The following is a 21164-nucleotide window of genomic DNA, read 5'->3' on the forward strand; positions in this document are numbered from 1 at the left end:
AAAAATTGACCTTTTAGTATTTGGTGTTTCCACCTCTTGCCTTAATTACTGCTAGCATCCTATCTGGCATGCTCTGGATGACATTTTTGATGTCCACTTGAGCTATACTGTCCCAAGCGGCCCTTGCTGCACTTCTAAGCTCATCCAGCGTTTGTGGTGGGTTGGAACCGAACTTAATCTTCCTTTTAATCATGTCCCAGATGTGTTCTATTGGATTAAGATCCGGACTACGAGCTGGCCACTCCAATTTTGTAATACCAACCTCTTGAAGGTACTCTTGTACGCATCCTGCGATGTGTGGACGTGCATTATCGTGCATTAATAGGAAATGTTCCTCACTAATAAACCCGGAATAAGGCTGAACATGTTCCTGGAGAATTTCCTCAATATACCTGATCGCATTTAACCGGTTATCTACGAAAACCAACTCCGTACGAGCATCGGAACTTATACCTCCCCATACCATAATTGACCCGCCGTGAAAACTCGCTGTTTGGGTTGTGGTGATGGGTAAAAACCGCTCTCCTGGTCTCCTCCATACTCGCTCTCGGCCATCGGGAGCTCGTAGAGCGATTCGACACTCATCTGTGAAGAGCACACGAGCCCACTGGTCGTGACTCCAGTTTTCATGTTCTCGCGCAAAACGTAGACGGGCTACCCTGTGCTGTCTGAGGAGTTCTGGACCGCGTGCTGGTCTGCTAGCCTTCAAATAAACTTCCTCCATTCTTCTCCTCACCGTACGCTCACTCACATTTATGCTCCGGACGTTTTGGAGCCGCTGGCGTATTTCAATAGCCGTCAGGAAGCGATTTCTCAGTATCTCTAGGACAATAAATCGATCGTCTCGAGCTGATGTGCACCTCACACCTCCACTTCCTGGTCTTCGTGTGTAGCTGCCAGTCTCCCGGTATCTTCTCAATGCATATTGCATCGAAGAACGTGGTACATTCAGTGCATTAGCTACTTCACGTTGTGTCAGTCCCTGGTCGATCATTGTGATGGCCTGTGCAACTTGTTCAGATGTTAACGGCATTTTTTATCGTTATTAAGGTTCATTAACTACACCACAAGTATACCAGTATCTTAAAATTGCGTAAACAAAAATGTTAAAAGTTTAAAACAAACAAAACGCAACTTCGGCTTAACCGTACAAATCACAAATTTCGACTAACTCACAAAAAGCATTAAAAGCTTATTTTCAAACTTAATTATTTACTAACATAAACTTTAAGTAATTATGTGTTAACATATCTGCATTCAAAAAATTCGTGGGAAACACTTCAAACTTTTTTTATCGCCAAATTTGTAAGTGGCCAAGATTCCGTGCCGGTGAGTGTACATAACATTTTCATTTGTTATATTTGTGCAAAATAAAAATAAAGCAACCATACAATGCACGAATTGAATGCTCATATCAAATTTAAATATCTTTACAACGTATTTAAGTAAAGTATTACTGATATATAATAGTGCTAAATACTTATTTTTTGCAATAAATAAAACACTAATATTTTTAAAACTTCAATTTACTTGAATGCAGTTACAAATTACTAAACTAAATACATCTCCAGTACAGTAAATAATTCAATTCAACTAAACTATCTGCTTATGGGTGACGTTGATACTCATATGAAAAATAAATAATTTACTATCCACAATAAACATTTTTTTAACATTATCAACATTTTCATAACTTAACAAATACATCTACCTTCCTATATTGAAAACTATAAGCCTATAATTGCAACACTGACCACCAACAACAAAACAAAAAAAAAAAAACAAAAACCACAATGGCGGCGTTCGAATTCACGCCAAACGTCAATGTCACTTGTCAACGTCAATGTCAAAGTCACTTACCATTCGAGTGTCTATGGTGGTCTTGGTTGGCAAGACTACGCGAGCTGCTGAAGAACGGCCGCAGCGAGGGCTTGGGCGTGGAGCCGATACTGATGGTGTCCATCTGGTCGGGACCAGAATCCTCACCCTCGCCGCAAGAGAGCGATTCGAGTTCCTGGAATGACTGCGGACTTGTATTTTATGATCAATCTTGTTTTTTTTAATGGACACGTTTACATTTTGCTAGTAGGTACCTTAAGAATTGTTTGGGATGTTACTTATCTAATAAAGCAAAAAGTTTAAATGAATTTGAGCGTCTTCTTCACTTACATGAGCGCGTGCTCTATTCTTCTGTTATATTATGATTGTTTCTTTAATTCATAGAATATAATTCTTCTCACTTCTGCGACTTAATGAAAAAAGAAGAGGTAATATGTGCGTATGTGTGCATTTCCTTCCCTTTTTGCTATCTACCTCGTATTTTCTTTCTATATATACTAGATATACACACCTGAAACAGTTCATCAATGTCCCGTTGCGCGTTATGATTGTCCCGCGCCGCGCCTCGTTCCCCCATCTCTTCGGGCACGCGGAATCGGCGCAGCAACGCCGCGAACTTCTGTTTCAGGTTGCGTTGCTGGAAGAGTAGAGTTCAATTTAAATATGAATCGAACTAGATTTTAGAAGAAGAAATTAGGTACATACAAAAAACAGATATCTATAAAGATATTGTTTTATTTTTTAATTGAAATAGCTTTCAATGTAATGTACCAGCTAGATATTATGAGTTACCAGCTTTTGTTGTATAGTTATTTTTCGCACAAATGAGTTGTGATTGATGACTTCAAGTATCTAGTAAGACTTTACACAAATTTAGATATTTTAAGAACAAATATTTATATCGGGCTTAAATTCTTACCCTCTTATTTAATAGCGTAAACTAAACTAACCTACTTACTGTATCTGTTACACAGTTCAAGAAATAGTAGGTAGGTATCATTAACATTTATTTATAAGAGAAAAATATATTGGAAATTCCCACTTTCAGTCTATTTATTTTTAGATCTACACAACATAACCAAGGCCACGCTGTGACAAATTTTATATGCCTTATTATATCTAGATTCGCGCAAACAATGTGCGATAAATAATAATCCATCAATAAATTTCACACAACCCTGGCTTTATATTGTTACTCGATTAGTAAATATACACACATTACCACAAAAGTTCGTTTTAACCCACTATCAATTCACACAAAACACAATCACATCGGCTGAAAAGGAAAATTATTTCAACGTTATTTAAACCACATCCTCCGTGCAAATTTAGAGCCAATGTTCATCCCACAGAGTACACTTTCACTTGGCATAATCTCGCAGCAATAATTACCTGCATCGTATTCAGTAGTGCACATAATACTAATCTTATCGTGTTGCTCCCGTACCGACTGATAAGAGTGACATCATACTCTTAGAGCAAGCGAAGGTTGTGTCAAGGCGGTGCGAGTGACGTAAGAAATATGAAAATAGGTCTGGAGTCTATTAACTTGATAAATAGTGAAATGTTAGAACCACGTTGGAACGGTTTCCTTCGTTGTTTTTGTGTTTTTTTAGTGGGAGTCGAGCATGCTTCGGCACGAATTGGGCCAGCTCGCACCGGGGAAGGTACCACACTCCCACAGAAAACCGGCGTGAAATAGCAGCATACAAATGCTGCTGTGTTTCGTACGGTGAGTGGGAGGTCCGGAGGCCCATCCTGTTCCCTTCCTATACCTATCCTTTCCTTTATTCCCATCATAAATCCTATCCCTACCTCTTTTTAATGAACAACATGGCAGCGGAATTAAATTACTTTTTACCCCAGGAGGGTACCAACCTTCACAGTGTTGGAGAATCCCTTCCTGAGCATTCATGCTCGGGCTGCCCTACGTACTCTGGGGAGGGCAAAATCCCGCTCAAGAATACCACCAAGCGCAAACGAGCACATAAGTCTATGCCACCTTCATTGTCCGTAGATTTCTGCAATGTGAGAGGCCTGCATTCTAACCTGAATCCCGTCCATCACCACCTAGAGACAGAAAAGCCGGCATTGTTGTTTCTTACAGAGACACAAATTTGTCCACCCTCCGACACAACATATCTCTGTTACCCAGGATACAAACTGGAGCACACTTTCATCCCACGAGCTGGTGTGTGTGTGTTTGTGAGGGAGGATATTTGCTATCGTCGCCTTGTCGGTCTTGAGGGCACTGACCTATCAATTATCTGGCTCCGTGCGGACTGTGGTGACCATCCCCGCATCTACGCGTGTTTGTATCGGTCACATAGTGGTGATGCAGAAACCGACCGTCTCATCGAGCACATCCAAACAACGGCTGATGCAGTACATGAACAGATCCCCTCAGCAGAAATAATTATCTTAGGTGATTTTAATGCCCATCATACCCAATGGTTGGGTTCACGTACCACTGATCATGCGGGGAGATCTGTACACAACTTCGCGATGTCTTACGGTCTTACGCAACTGGTCTCCTCAATAACGAGACTACCCGACATTGCTGACCACACACCCTCTATACTAGACCTTCTGTTGACCTCCCATCCGGCTAATTATCAGGTAAAAGTCGAAGCCCCTCTGGGGACTTCAGATCACTGTTTAATTCGGAGTACAGTGCCAATCTTGCGTTCATCACGGCCCCGTTCACTTGGGAGCCGCCGCGTTTGGCACTATAGGTCAGCAGATTGGGATGGGATGCGGGAATTTTTTGCATCCTACCCTTGGAAGCAAGTCTGCCTTGCACCTGATCCTAGTGACTATGCTGACTCAGTTGCGGATGTGGTGCTGCAGGGAATGGAACTTTTCATTCCAAACTCTGTAGTACCCGTCGGCGGTAAGTCCCAGCCCTGGTATGGTCGTCCTTGCAAAATGGCTGCTCGCCTGAAGCAAGAGTGTTTCCATGCATGGGCAGAAGCAATGTCTAATAAGGATCCAAATGCTAGTGCTCTCAAAAAACGGTACAACTCTGCTCCCAGGGCATACAAGAGGAAAATATCCACAGCAAAGTCGGAGTTTATTGGCAGCATAGGCGAGAAACTTTTACGCTACCCTTCTGGGAGCCGTGCTTTTTGGTCACTCGCCAAAGCTGTCCAAGGAAACTTCTGCAAGCCCTCGTTTCCACCTCTGCGCCGGGAAGATGATACTTTAGCCCACTCCTCCATAGAGAAAGCCGATCTTCTGGGTGCTCTCTTTGCATCCAACTCAACATTAGATGACAGAGGAAATGTACCGCCTACTATCTTGCGGTGCAAGAGCTCCATGCCGAATGTGCATTTCAGACAGAGTGCTGTGCGAAAAGCTCTCTTCTCTCTTGATACACATAAGTCGAGTGGGCCCGACGGTGTCCCCGCCATTGTGCTGAAAAGATGTGCTCCTGAACTGGCACCGGTTCTTACAGAGCTGTTTCGGTACTCTTATAACACCGGCATTGTACCTGCCTCATGGAAGACTGCCTCAGTGCACCCGATCCCTAAAAAAGGCGATCAATCGGATCCATCCAACTACAGACCAATTGCTATTACCTCCTTGCTCTCCAAAGTGATGGAAAACATCATTAACAGCCAGCTATTGGGTTATCTGGAGGAGAACCAGCTGATCAGTGACCAACAGTATGGTTTTCGTCATGGACGGTCGGCTGGTGATCTTCTAATCTTCTTAACTCACCGATGGGCAAGCGCTGTTGAGAGCAACGGGGGAAGCTTTAGCGGTTGGTCTGGACGTTGCAAAAGCCTTCGATCGGGTGTGGCACCAGGCGCTCCTTTCGAAAGTTACAGCCTATGGACTTCCAGAGAAGTTGTGCAAGTGGATTGCCAGTTTTCTTACAGCGCGCAGTATTCGAGTCTTGGTCGATGGATCAAGCTCTGACTTATTACCTGTGAACGCTGGCGTTCCCCAAGGCTGCGTACTCTCACCCACACTGTTCCTTCTGCATATCAATGACATGTTACAAATTAGTAACATTCATTGCTATGCAGATGACAGTACTGGCGATGCTTTATATACCGGCCGCACTAATATTTCTCTGGAACACGTCCAAGAGTACCGTAACATACTTGTGTCCAAAATTGAGACTCTCCTTGGAGAAGTCTCAGAGTGGGGTCGACAAAATCTTGTCCGATTTAACCCTGACAAGACACAAGTATGTCTTTTTTCAGCTAAAAAAGCACCATTTCTCACAGCACCCCTATTTGAGAACACTCCCCTTAGTATCAAGTCTAGTATCGGAATTCTTGGTGTCAGTATTTCTGATGACATTCAGTTCCGCTATCATTTGGAAGGCAAAGCTACACTAGCTTCCAAAAAATTGGGTGTCCTAAATAGAGCGAAGCAGTATTTCAGGCCTGAACATCTATTACTACTTTACAAAGCGCAAATACGGCCTCATATGGAATACTGCTCCCATCTCTGGGCCGGGGCACCACAATATCAGCTCCTGCCACTTGATAGCGTGCAACGAAGAGCCGTCAGAATTATTGGCAAACAAGCACTTACTGATCGGCTTGATCCTCTGGGTTTACGACGAGACGTTGCATCGTTATGCGTTTTCTATCGTCTGTATAATGGGGAGTGCTCTGAGGAGCTGTTTGAGCTGATACCTGCCGCGGAATTCCACCACCGTACCGCACGGCATAAGACCAAGTTTCACGCTCACCATTTGGACCTCTGGCGCTCTAGTACGGTGCGATTTACCCGCCACTTCATTCCGCGCACAACCAAATTGTGGAACAACCTGCCTTCGGCGATATTCCCGAACGCCTATGACATCGAGGCATTTAAAAAGAGAATATACCTCCACCTCAAAAAGTCGGCAACACATCTTCGGACACGTCTGTAGATGCCTATGGGCTGTGGAATTGCTTACCATCAGGCGATCCACATGCTCGTTTGCCTTCTTTCATATAAAAAAAAAAAAAAAAAAAAAAACCACATATAAAATACCAACTTAGCTTATAGAGGCATATGAAAAAGGTTTCGATACTTTTGATTTTTGTATGCAACACATAATAGATGACCTCTTGGTAAGGTATTGTCACTAAGGTTATACTTACAAATATTTCAAGATATGCTAGTATTGGAAGTCATACATTTAGCCGGAAAAAGTATTTAAGGGATAGATTGTTGTATATTATCTTTAGTAGGAAATAAACACAAAATATACAAATTAGAATTAAGTTTTGTATAAACTTATAACCATAAGAATACGAATTGTTTGTTTTTTTTTTCAGACCACACAGGAAAGGACAGCACGTCATATACATATACGAATTATGTATAACGTGTATTAGAATAAATATTAAGACCACAACACAAAACTAACTACATACTAGAAGTAAGTATCTACAATTCCTAAAACGCAGGCAACTGTATGAAAATAGAAATTAACATATGAACAGCTTTCTTATCACATTCTACATCCATTTGTTAACAATAACTTATTTAAAGTTATTATAATAGATTCATAGAGAAGTTTAAAGAAGGCTTCTACTGTTTAAAATTGCACTCAGAAATATCTCGATAAATAGTTTAAAGAAAATTAATCTCTATTTCCATATGAATAAAACTGAACATCGCGTGCCGGCTCACCGCCAGCTTGCCGCGGCTGCCTTTGCGCTTGCTCGGCGCGTGTTCGAGCTCACTATCGCTGTCCCTCTCGTGCGCCTTCGAGCGGATATAGTTCTGTCTCTCTCGCTCCATGTAGCCCAGCTGCGTGCAAGCAATTTTATTACGTATGGTTTACTTTAGAACGTCGCGTCGTTCTAATACATTTTTTAAAATATAAATACATATTTAATATATAATTTTTCATATAAAAATCGTTTAAATTTCGACCACTAAATTGCCGTAGGTCTAGGTGCAACATTTCTAATGTAAACCATACTTTTTGCATAAGCACATAAAATAATTTTTTATCAAATATGTATTAATAAACTTCGACATAATATAATAAATATATAAAAAATAAGAATTTAAATAAACGATGTGAACATTAAATATGTATTTTAATAAATAACAATAATAATTATATAATGTAATCGTAATGTATATTTTCAATATAAGCTCGACTATAGCGAAGCCGTGTTCTAAACATGCACATGAGCTCCAGCTTTTCTTTTCTTCGTTTTTCAGCAACTCTATACCTATATTTAATAACTCAGACCTATCAAAACTAAACTGTATTTATTTATTTCCATATAAATAACTTACAAGAAATTTTCTCTCTCTCCCTAAAACGACCTAAAATGTACCCAAAATGTATACCTTTGTCCGAATCCAAAAGGTTCAATCACAACATAAAGGATCCCTATAGCTCCCCAGGGTCCGTAGTTACCCAATTGAATAAATACCTTTGTATAAGAGAAATCCGCCTTGTTAAACTCGATCTGTCTATGTGGCCGTCGCCTCGCCGGTGCACCATACGTCATATCATCAGCCTCTTCCACTGAACTGAATTCACCCTCTTCTTCTTCGTCTGAATAACCTCGCTCTGGAAGTTAGATGGATTCGTATGGTATTGGCAGTTTTACTAGTTGATCATATTAGGGTACGTAATACAAGTGGCTAGAATTTTTTCCAAATGTTTTCTTATCTAGCAAAATCTATATTGATTTTTTTTTACCGAGCTCCCACAAGTAACTATTTAAAGTTAAAGCAACAATAGAAAAAGAAGGGAAGTTAGCCACGGTTTGAATGTTTATAATGCAATTTAAACAGTTAATTTTACAAGCTCTTGAATAAAGAAATTAAGAATTTTTAATTCAAGGAAGGAAGGAAAGAAGGCCTCCTTACATTTGTCGCATTTTTACAGCCAACACCTACCTGTAATCAACAGCGTATTATTATTCTTAGTGTCATGGTCCACGGGCGTTGAAGCTAACCCGGTGATGGTGAGCCGCGCGACTGGCTGGCCAGCCGCCGCTCCCACCTTGCCACCTACGCTGATCAGCTCTAGCTCCATGTCCATGGACCTTTGGAGCACCTGCGGGAAGGAATTTTATTTAAAATAAATTTAAATAGGTCTTGGTAAACATGCTTCATGTTGGGAGGCCTTGTCACTTTTGATTACCAATAGAATTAAGTGCTTAGATACAACTTAGCACTACTATAACTATTAGCTACTCAGAAGTAAGGATTATAACAGGGCTATAATATCTTGAAAATGTATTATGTATTTCACATAGATCAATTCCAATTATTCGAGTAATAAGAACACAATAGTTATTAATGACAAAGATCTAGCTGTGGTTTATTCTTGCTTTCCGCCTTAAACTATTTAGCTGCCAAAAAAATATCATCCTAAAATATGATACCATGTTCACTTACTACGAGCACGAACTGTAATTCCTATTCTTTTAACAACAATATTATTCGCAGTAACATCCACAATCGTTTCCAACACGAATCGTTAGCAGTAATGCCAATGTTGAGCCGTAATGACGGATCATTACCGTCATTACCTCGTAATGAATGAATTACGATACCCACAAGAGATGGGAACCGCTTGGGAACCGTAATCAGACAACTTTAATGAAGCAGACTTATCAATATATGCCAAGTGCAATTTCCTGAACGTTCGCATATTACTCATTCAATATTAGCAGTCTGGATGCAATGTGAAACTATCGCTGTACGTTTCTATTCGCACATTCCAACTATCAGCGTTTAATAACTAAAGTATGAAAAGGCAAAGTTGCTCGTGTTCCATTGTATGCAAGCACTGAATTCAAAGATCCTGCTTGAAATATTCAGAACGAGCTACACTGTATGCTCGGATGCATCGACTTTGTAAACCACGAGCTATTTGAACGTCAGTTGTTCTACAAATACGTATTGGTTGGATCTACATAGTACGTTATTGTAATATGAGGATACTCTGTCAATATTTTTGTAACCTTTGCTCACCCTCCATTACGATAATCCACTGAACAATTTACTAATTCCAGAACGCAATATATTTTTAGTTCTGACAGGCAACGTACAATTGGATGATTCACTAATCGCCCAAACTATGTCGGATACGAGGTTAGATTTAAATATTTGAGTTACGATACACGGTAAGCTGTTGGTTAAAAGTTTAATAGAGTTATTCCCCTATTCCTACGTACACCATTTTATTAAATTGCTGTTCCAATTAAGCTGGTATATTTTTATACGGAAGTGATTTTATGAACAGGGATATTCTGCATGGGAAACGTATGTACTCATTCATTTATCATTATATTTTTTTAGTAATCCTTCGTTGCTCAAATAGCTATACATTTTAGGGACAAAGTTATATAAATGAACATTACCTGATCCATCCTGATGACACCTTCAGCGAGCGTCTTGTAGCCCAGTATGGTGCGATTCTTGTACTTCTTGCGACGCTGCAACATTATCTGCAACCTGAAACATACGATGTTAAATATTTATGTCATACAGGTATTATATATTACGGTAACTCTAGTAGAGTACAAACAATATAAAGAAAGTTTTGATTCACATTATATAGTTAGTATGGTTCCATTCCCAATGTAGCACTTGAAATTTATATTACGATCCTGCTATAAATTTAGATCGAACAAAAATATGTTATCCCAACGATCATAGTACTGATCAGTACATGATCGTTTGATCATTATTTTCTTTACATAAGCCTAAGCAAAAGTTTCACGCGTGAATTTGCGCACCCATAATGATATTTTACGGTAGACGCAGAAATAAACAAGCCAGGACGTTTCCCCTTTCAATTTTACGACACGGCTGCGACACGACAGCTATAAAACTTATATAAAATGTAACCGGGAGCCGGGAACGAGGGGACTCTCATTACACGTCGCGCTTACTGCACTTGTAAAATATTATTCAAATTTAATGCCACGCGAAACTCTTATCCGGAATTATGGCGTACATTATTTTAATTTGATCCTCATTTTTGTTAGATTTAATATTAAAAACTGTAAATATATTATGAAGGGTGCTCCATATGCAAAAATATTTTATTAATGTACAATCTTAGCTATAAAACATTATTAAACGCATAACGTTACTTCAATACTTTGAATAACGTTCAACACACCTCAAAGACATTACAAAGTTAAATTCAAGTCACGTACGAGTAGTTCATTCATAACAAGCACTAACGCCTTTAGGCTCAATGCGAAATTCAATAAAAATGAACTATTGTTAGAAAAATATTTTCGCCGTAACGGAATACCTACATCGAATTTCCTATATTTTATCCCGTACATACAGCCAGATCAGCTCGACTCCAGGAAATCCGGTCTTATTAGATTTCTAAGCCGGCGACGAGCAAACTCATTTCTGTATGGGAACTTGGCAATGCGCCTAATATCCTGATCGCTTTACCTGTATTTATGACAGATTATAAACAATGCGGGGTACTAAAGAATGTGGGCATAAATGGTGGAAGGTAGAATCGTTCTTGCTATGTATTTTTTGTTTTGTCTGGTTCTATAATATATTATTTAGAGCTAGAAGAAACATAATAAGTTCTTCTCTTCCATCTTTAGGGAAGCAATTTCATTAAGGGCCGATTTTTCAATGCTTGGATAAAACTTATCCGTCCAATAAAGTATTACACGATAATATTAAAATGTCACGTAAACTGTCAAATACGGGCAATTAGAATACGTTTTTAAAATGGTAGTTTTATACATTATTCGACGAATAAGTTTTATCCAAGCATTGAAAAATCGGCCCTAATTTATATTCAGAACATGCAGAAGCGTAAGAGCGGATTTCACCATTATTGTATATAATATTATTGTATATAGTATTTGACTTATACTAGACGACCAAAAAACTTAAATTAGTGAGTTTTTGATCACATCTTGCATGCCAACATTAAAAATTTTCCTCTCCGCAATCTTAAGAACTGTGTCTGAAACATACACTTAAAACTTACTCCACTACAAAATCGCATTGCTATTTTAATATCAATAAACATAAAAACAGAGCACGGCACCCATAAAGCCAAGTTCAGACTAAAAGGGGTCACGCCGTTGAAGGCCAATTTCACGGTTAAACTGCGTACTAACGTGCAGCGAAGAAAGTAATAGAGGAAACTGTGCCCATTCGCCTGTTTATTTCTATATGGGTTAGGGTAATCGTGTCTTATTCACACAACGTATTTATGCATTATGCAGTGGTTTTATTCTCTGCACAAATCGGTGAGGCAATTTTTATTTGAAAGCTGTTTACTTTGATAAAAAGTAATACTTTTAAAGTACAGTACAGTATGAATGTCTTAGGTAAATATTTATATTTATTCTCACAGCACAATATGGTTTAAATTGATTGAATGTGTACAGTAGCATTTGTATTCAAACTCTTTATATAATTATATCCTACTGTGTATACCTCTATATTATCCCAGGTATCAATTGTTAACATAATATACCTACCGAAAGTTTTCTGTTTCAAGCATGAATTATATTTTTCTAGCTTGTGCTATAGACTGCTTGTTCAGGGATATCGATCCAATATCACTTTAGGGACATCCGTCGACTTAAGTACAGTATTAAATTCCTTTAAGGAGATATGTCTAGACGGCCGGAAAAACAAGTGCGGAGAGCCTTTTATCTTTATTTCTAAACTCGAATTTTCATTATTCGTTAAAATAAAAGCCAACATTATTTTGAATAACAGACGTGTTCCTAACAAGACAATGTAATAGCACCCTAATAGCAAGACACTAATAACCGTAACCTCGACCTTAAAATATCATTGCTGTTCACATTTGAACCGCCCATAACTCAGAATGTTTCAAGTCGTAAACCAGCCGCGACGAGTAACCGAACATATTTTATAAGCCAATAAATATTTATTATACGAAAAGCTTCCAAATGACTGGCCTAAGACAGCTATGGTGAATGGATGATGTCGTAAAGAATATCATGGACAAACTATTGAATATCTTGGAATTGTAATGGATAGAGTATTTGGCAAGGTTTCAGCTGTTATTCATTTTATATTTTTGTAACAGCATATAATTAGCAGTCTAATAATTCACAACATCTTCCATTATTTCTTGAATAATAAATGACTTGACATTGAAAAATTTTCATCTCCAATTCATGGACGGCGAATATCAAATCAAGCTTTGGAATATATCCTTAATTAAATTTGCAGCTAACAGACGAAATGCGGGTACTGCTGCGAGAACCAGAGGTCTCTACATCTAACGGCGGTATTGTAATATCGTTATATCGCAGTATCCTCTTACTGCTTAAGCACAAGTTTAATATGTGGTATATATGCGTAGCTAACCTGTTGCCATCGCGTTTGACAAAGTGCGGGTACTGCAGTGAGAAGCAGAGGTCCAATTCGACATCCATTGGCGGTATAGTGATATCATTTGATCGCAGTGTGCGCTTGCTGCTGTGCATGCGTGCCGCGAGGGTGACCGCGCCCGCGCCACCGGCCGCCGCACCACCGCCCGCCTCACCGAGCGCGCCACACACGCGCAACCGCGTCACGCGTAGGGTGCATAGCCTGGAACATGAAGATTATGTTATAGCAAATTGTATAGAATAAGGCTTTGAAAATTTTGAACAATTTCAGAATTTTTATGTTGCATGAAACCTATTAGAACGAATTACTCATTAGGAATAACTCCAATTGGAACTTTGGTTTTAATTAATGTTATAGGTAATATGTATCACGTAATATTAAATAATAATAAAAGGTTTAAAATAATGTACTTAAAGTACGAGATAAGTCAAAGTTTAATAAAATAAGCCCTGTATCAAAGTAAACAACATAGCACAATAAATAAATAATAAATCGAAATTAATATCGCAAAATCAAAACAGAACTAGCAAAGTAAATGTTGTCAACACTGGATAACCTCCATCCGATTTACTGATTCGTTTATACTACACTCTACACTGTTTTGACAAATATTGGTTTCGGCTTTAGCAATAATGTTCGATCAACTTCATTTATATTGAAATTGAAAGCTCGACACTTAAATGTTAAAATGTTTGTGGGAACTACGAGTGCTTAGGTGGGACGACTCTCATCATGGCCTATTCCGCCTATTGCTATTGAAATTAATACTTTTCGATATTTTGTACATATTTCATAACTACTTAAGTATATTAATATCTCTTTGTAACAATACCTCCATCTGAATACACATAAAATAAAATATTTTTAAGGAGTGTCTACTAACTGCTTACATTCATTTTTTTAAAGAGCCTCTAAAATGATATACAACCCACCAGCCACATAACGTCTAAACCAGATGCCATTTATTTACACTATTTAAAAGTTTGAAGCTTAGAGTCTAAAGTATGAAAAATTGTCCATCGCAATTCTTACTTGAGGTAATACTATCTCACGGTAGTATATATCGGTTCGCTGCACCGGAAAATTGCCTTCACGTCGCAAACTATTCATCACATTTGTTCCCTGCTGTATTATTTATAAACCATATACAGCAGAAGTATAATTCAGGATACAAATATAGATAACTAGCGGTCCGCCCAGGCTTCGCCCGTGGTACATATGTCGCAATAAAAGGTAGCCTATGTCCTTTCTCGGGTACCAAAATATCTCCATACCAAATTTCATGCAAATTGGTTCAGTAGTTTAGGCGTGATTGAGTAACAGACAGACAGACAGAGATACTTTCGCATTTATAATATTAGTATGGATTAGTATGGATGTTAATCCCAATGGTCCAATGGTAAATCCGTTTATGATCGACAAATATACAAACACCTAGAGAATAATTATTATACTGATGATAATATGATATTAAATATTAACTTGTTTGTGTAAAAAAATCTTTGAAAGTTTTATTTACAATCGTGAATCGCGGACGGTATTCAGAAACAAGTGTAGGTGTGCCTTTAAGGCCGTGTACGCGGTCCGTGCGCTGTTTGGCTCAAATATGTGATTTTTCAAACCAGATTGTCCATCAACCACTTATCTTACAAACATATGAATTACTAATAATTTTAGGGAATTTTATTGTCTATATAGTTAGTTAAGAGTTTTTTTCAATTAATACAGTATTTGTGAATACCATCAAGATAACTGAGCCGATGATTACTTGATTTCACTTTTAGTGTCAATTTCGAAGCTAAAAATATCTGAAATTGCTGACAGATCTAACACACATTTTTTTTAACTAACTGCAAAAATCCTTATTAAAATAGTTAGTTAAAAGATTTTTTTAATTTGGACTCCTAACTTACGAAATTAAAATCCGAACAATGTGAATTTTTTTAGAAATTATACTCGACAAAATGATTATTTTCACCAAGATATTTGACTTAGTTGAATATAATTTATACATATTGCAATAAAAGAACGTATTACTTATAAGATAAAATTTAAAAAATCAACTAAGGTACCTCTATTATTTTTCTACAATTTTTTTTAAAGTACTATAAAACACTGCGCGCGACCCGATTAAAATCAGTCGGCAGCGAGCCTTCCCAGAGAGAGGACATGTTGCTCGGCGCTCTCCTGTGGACCTATGCTGTTCATAGTAAAAGGATAGCGCAAGCCGCGATCTATCGTAATAGATCGCGGAGATTTTGACTTGCGTTAAATTGAATAAGCGCTCTTAACCACCCTAATGCCGGGTCCAGACTGGTGAAACGTAACATGCAATGTAACATGCAATGAAAGAATTCACCGTCCACATTGCTGCAATGTATCATGAAAGGTAACACACTTTGTAACAATTTCTCATAGTTTGGACGTCTTGCGCGCGCGAATTGTGCATTACACGCGCATGCTACGAGCATTACAAGCCGCGCGCGGAGCGATCCGAAATTTGTCGGTTTTTCGACGAACACAAAGGGGCGCGTAGTGTGCGCAGAGCAGCCAATGTGGACGGTCGTTTGAGAACGCAACGAACATGGAGGACGAGACTGCGTGGAATTTTTGTTTGGTATATTTTGGTTGGTTAATTTATGTTTGGTATTATTAATAATGAAGTACTGATAATCGTCATAGCAAGAACGTGGTCTTCGGACTCCATGCTTCGTGTGATCTACCGGTTTGACGCGCACGAAAAAAACGTGTATGTTCGCGGCAGAATGGCGGAAACAGACGAACGCGGGATGTTCGTAGTGAATGCGCGTTATGAGCGCGCTATGCGTCCACACCAGCAGCGAACATGCAATGAAAGGCAGAATGTTACATTGCATGTTACGTTTCACCAGTCTGGACCCGGCATTAAATTCAAACCAGCAAACATTTGCGTTATTTTGTACATAAAAGTTAAATTGATACTCTCCCATTACTCTCATCACATAAATACGTATATAAAGCGTAAAAACTCACAAAGCAATCGTCTTCCACACAGTGATCATTACTATTACGTCATCGAGTCGGCTCTGCAATATAGGACTTGCATTCGAATCCCTCAGGACTCTCGAGAATTATTGGAAATGCAGCATTTTCATAGAACAGCGCACTCGAGACGTAACGAGGCAGCGTAATCGTTTGAAAATATCCACCGCAATACTATTGAGAGCTAAGGAATAATGACTTCGATCTATGTCTACTACAATTCGCTACATGTTTTTTCACTGCATTATTTTATTAAAAAATATCCACGGTAAGAAATAAAGATCTTGAATTTACTTTGGTTGTTTGTTGGCTTAATAAAACGTTGTCTCTTTAATCGCATTCCCAGCATTTATAATAAAAGTATTCATCACATTCCCGATAAAATATAACAGATCGCGTATAAAAAGCGTAAGCTCATCGATCGCGGACAAAAAACAAAAAGTAATTAACGACGAAGATTGTCGGTAAAAAAGCATTTTCCCACTTAGCGTCTAAGATAAGCGTTAATGAAGCATAATTAATTTCCGTTTACCGTCAGTAACTGGCCGTTGCTCGGTCCATTGTGCGGAGACTAACAAACGCTATTAATTATCGCGGTGAGCGAGCAATTATTGGGTATGCACACTACAATGGGAGCTTTGGTTGCGTACTAGTACGTGCTAGTACGTAGTGTACGCTAGCGGCGGTAATGAGGTCCGCTTGTAATAACTGAAACCTTTTTATTTTTACGTTGGAGCTCCGGAGCTGCTATTATATTAAGGCACAGAGCAAGTAATTATGAAGGTATGGAAACTAGATGTCTGTGATATTATTTTTTACTATTGTTTGATGTTTAAGCACTGAGCGTATCGTTTTTTCTTGACGACGGTCAAAACATAAATAGGTTTCTAGCAAAAGTTTTCAATACTTCGACACACAACTTTTCTTCTTGCACCGGTGGACACGATTCTTTCATAGAGAAAGTTTGAAGAGTGCTTAAGTTAATTTCATCGTCTAGAAACTTGCCTAGCTTGTATATAAAAATACCAAAGCATAAAAATATTGTTCAAAGCAATGTAACGTGTAAAAAATAAATGGACTTAGTTGTTACAAGTGCTATCACCGTGATTTCATTGCAAAAGTTTCTAAAGAAAGTGTTAGAAAGTTGTAACCAAGGTTAGACTTTCGTTCGAGCTCAGAGATAGTAAAGTTTTAAATAAGCTCTCAATCTATTGAATTATTCAAAGGCATAGCTTTTATATAATGTTTTTAAAAATAAAGATTACGTAGTTACATAAAGTGACATATTTTTAAGCAATTTGTTCGAGAAAATACAATAACAAAATAAAAATTCCTGAACCTTTTAAAAATATTAATTGCCACGTCTTCCGTATTAAAAAGGAAAAAGCCAATCCAATAACCTTAGTCACCCTCCATTAATTTTAAGATAATGGAATTTTATTTTCAAATGAAAAGCTTTATTATTACTTTCTTCTAATTATGAAGTAATTAAAGGTAGGAATCATTAAATCTAAAGAGTATTCAAGATTGACTTATGTCCTTGATGATATTAAATTTCAATTTATATTCACCCAGCAGGTAGCACCCACCCAGCATATCCAAGTGAGGAGAGATTGCATAAATTTAATCTGAGTATTTTTAAATCACTATGCCTATGCCTATTGCAAAATTCAATTGTTTTGTTTCTTAATTGCATATTTTATAAAAAATATAATGAATATATCTGCTTTTATTTGTATTACCATAATTTATTACAAACACAGAGCTTTCAATATAATCTTTACTTTCAAGTTAGTTTAGTAGTTATCCATACAAACTACTCAACATGTATAATTTTAAGATTTAATACCATCTCTTAGTAGGTACTAAAATTATAAGTGTTAACCACCAGTTACTTTGTTGCTGATAGCGTTAAAGCTTTGTAGGTGACAAATCGTTAGTAACCCCGACAAGGTCTTGATCTAGTCGGCCACGACAAAGCCCCACTTCGGCTATGGTGCTTCAACCTTTGAACTATCAGCTGACCTTATCCAGCCACTCAAATATCTCCAACATAGATGATAGAGGCACTTTTCTTTGATTGAAGCTGCTAAATTGCGCCGTAACGGAAAAAACGCTCGTGTGAAATCTCTTTATCTGTCACGATATAATGAACAAAAAGTTTATATGGAACGTTTATTAATTTTGCATGCAGATGTGTGATATATGTGTGACGCAGAGGAATGTACGTTTCTCGTAGCTCGAGCTGTAGGCTTCTACGAAGTATTGTTCGTAGCAAGTATTATTTTCTACATTGTGAAACTAGTTGCAGTTTAAAATCCTGTTTGATTAATGAATTGGATATTAGTTATTATATTATACCATACATAATACCACATAATACATACATTTCATGAGTAGGTCGTCGTCGTACTAAAAAACTAAAATAAAATGTTAACGTAAACATAGGTCACATTCCCTTATCAACACCGAAATCGCAACCTTTAAATAGAATTTAAAAATAGATCAGACCTCGAACCCGCAAAGAATTAACGTAGAACAAACGTATTATTTAAAAGGTGTTTTATCCAAAAATACCTTAATCGTAACACGCAACCCGCAGAATGCCCAAAATACCTTTCTCAGGTTCTGACGAAATTCACAAATGCCTAAACAATACTGACGAATGTATTTCGGGTGTAACAATTTAATTAACTCACATAATATGTGCGTGTGTGTTGTACAAAATTTCATGTATTCACAAATTCGGATGTAGAGGAATTCGCGAAGGAAATGCGTAAACAGGCAATGCGTCAGGAATTTAAACAAATTGAGGTATCATTTCTTGCAAGAGCAAAAAAATATTTTTAGAATTTGTTTTGTTGAGAATGTTTTATAAGTACATCATAAGGACGAGATTACAACATTGTATGTAAGATTGTAAGGATAACGTTCGGCACGGCATCATGACGCTAATACGCTAAGAAAGTAAAATGATTTCAAAAATATAAACTACATTATATTTAGTAAAATCAACTTATGCAATAATTCTTTAACCCATATCCTCAACATATCATATTACATACACATATAACGTTAATAATTTATCCAGCCAACTTGAACGAAGAAAGTATTTATTATTCTCGTCTCGAGTCGGAAACTCATCAATATGCGACATCGGTCTCTCTTACGGAAAGTTTGTATTAAAAATCCCTTTTACACGCGTATCCGACGTTAATAGAATCCATCTGAGAACTTTTATTTATTGGTTGCGACTTACGACAATTTTTATTTACTTTCAAATTGGGTCGCGGTTATGTATTTCCAACCGCCTTACATAATACAGGTTATCGATTTTTTTAGGTTACTTTCTTTATGCTTTATAGCGGTAAAAACAAACCTTTTTAAGCTTTATGATTTTCTAACTGGTCATTTACGTGGACAATATAATAAAGTGTTTTATAAATCGCCATCTAAAACGCTATAAATAAAATTCTAATTTTGATTGTTCACGAAAGAACATATTATATTTATCTTCTACTGTCAGCTATAATTGTAAGCTCATCTCGTTCATTTTCCCATTCCACATCGTCCACCACACTACGTGTGACTAAATAAACCTTCTTCGCCCTATTTCCTATAGAAACACTAAGGAAAACCGGCGTAATCCAGTTGTATCATAATCCAATAAGCACGCCTCATCTCACGGCTTCTCCGCAAGATCCGAGCTTAATTAAATCCCCGACAAATAGACCATTGATTATATTATGAAATATTGTAGTGTCTAAAAGATGAGTAATTTGTCCTGCTTATCAATTAACCTCGTTACCAACCTCCGCCAAGTTTATAATAACAAATGATTTACAATTTTGATGAATTGTGTCAGGAATTTATCGCCATCTCATTTTGCTTCTAGATTTATAATGAAGAGGATACCTATCCATGCAAAACAATATTGTATTTTATAGGTCATTTCTAATGTATTGTTAAAATTCATATGCCTATAAAATTATAGCAGAACAGCGAAGTCATTGAAAAAGATAACCTATTTGATAAATCGGCCGGTTCACAAAAAGTTTATAAGGCAGACAGTCTGGGACGCGACAATGAAACTGCTACGTCATCGGAAAATCCCTTTGGCCAACAACGGAACTATACATATACGAGTCACTAATCAATGGCTTCAGATTCTATTACTTTTCTTTTAGCACATGCCGTCTCTCTTGCTTACCATATGTGTAAAAGGGACAGAGTAATCACGTAACCAGACGATGGAATACGCAATGTGTATTAAAAAAAAGTATTCGCAAAACGAATATAAAACCAGAATAAAACTTGTCACAATCAATCGTACCGCAGCATTATCGCAGACGTTCATCGCTCGTTGACGGCACGTACGGCCAATTTGAAACCTCTTCGCGATAAAACTTTTCGGACGAACCACAGACTAAATAGAATGGAAAAAAAATTGTCTGTCACGATCCATATATTTTGTCATACGTCAGCACTGACAGCCCATCAAGAGCACAAAGTTCGGTTTGGAAATTATTAACGTACAAAAATAATAATATGTTTTCAGTGAACGCGTGGAGAATATGTTTTCATAGGTACCTTGTTAGCATAGCTATTATAATCCTAATACATTTTATGAGGTTACTAGGTTTAACATTTGTTAGTACAGGCGTAGGTTGTTCTACAAACAACTTAATTTTAACCTTCTAGAATTTAGAATAACAAAAAGGGTACAATCAATAAAGGGTAAAAATATAGGTAAAGTAAAGGTATGTTAGTCGATGGAATCAACGAAAAAGCTCTTAACCCTTAACAATTATACTTGTGCCAAACCATTCATAAAATCGACCATTGAATCTCGGGACGAAAATCCAAATCTCTATTTTACAAAGATTTTACCTTCGATATTTCAGCTAAACTTTCTTGAAAGGGTAAAATTAACAATTCAAGTTTTAATCCTT

General features: G+C 37.5%; 1 protein-coding gene across 1 annotated transcript in view; it reads right to left on the bottom strand.

Moving 5' to 3' along the window:
* Positions 1-21164, bottom strand: part of LOC123699791 (phosphofurin acidic cluster sorting protein 1) — a 98651-nt gene that overhangs the window by 8310 nt on the left and 69177 nt on the right. The window contains exons 2-8 of the mRNA XM_045646821.1: positions 13168-13392; positions 10188-10281; positions 8716-8875; positions 8244-8383; positions 7483-7602; positions 2351-2476; positions 1861-2014 (exon numbers count right to left, since the gene is read on the bottom strand). Of these exons, the coding sequence (XP_045502777.1) occupies positions 1861-2014; positions 2351-2476; positions 7483-7602; positions 8244-8383; positions 8716-8875; positions 10188-10281; positions 13168-13392 (1019 nt within the window). The remainder of the gene's footprint in view (positions 1-1860; positions 2015-2350; positions 2477-7482; positions 7603-8243; positions 8384-8715; positions 8876-10187; positions 10282-13167; positions 13393-21164) is intronic.

This window comes from Colias croceus, chromosome 18, assembly GCF_905220415.1.
Source record: "Colias croceus chromosome 18, ilColCroc2.1".
NCBI lineage: Eukaryota > Metazoa > Arthropoda > Insecta > Lepidoptera > Pieridae > Colias > Colias croceus.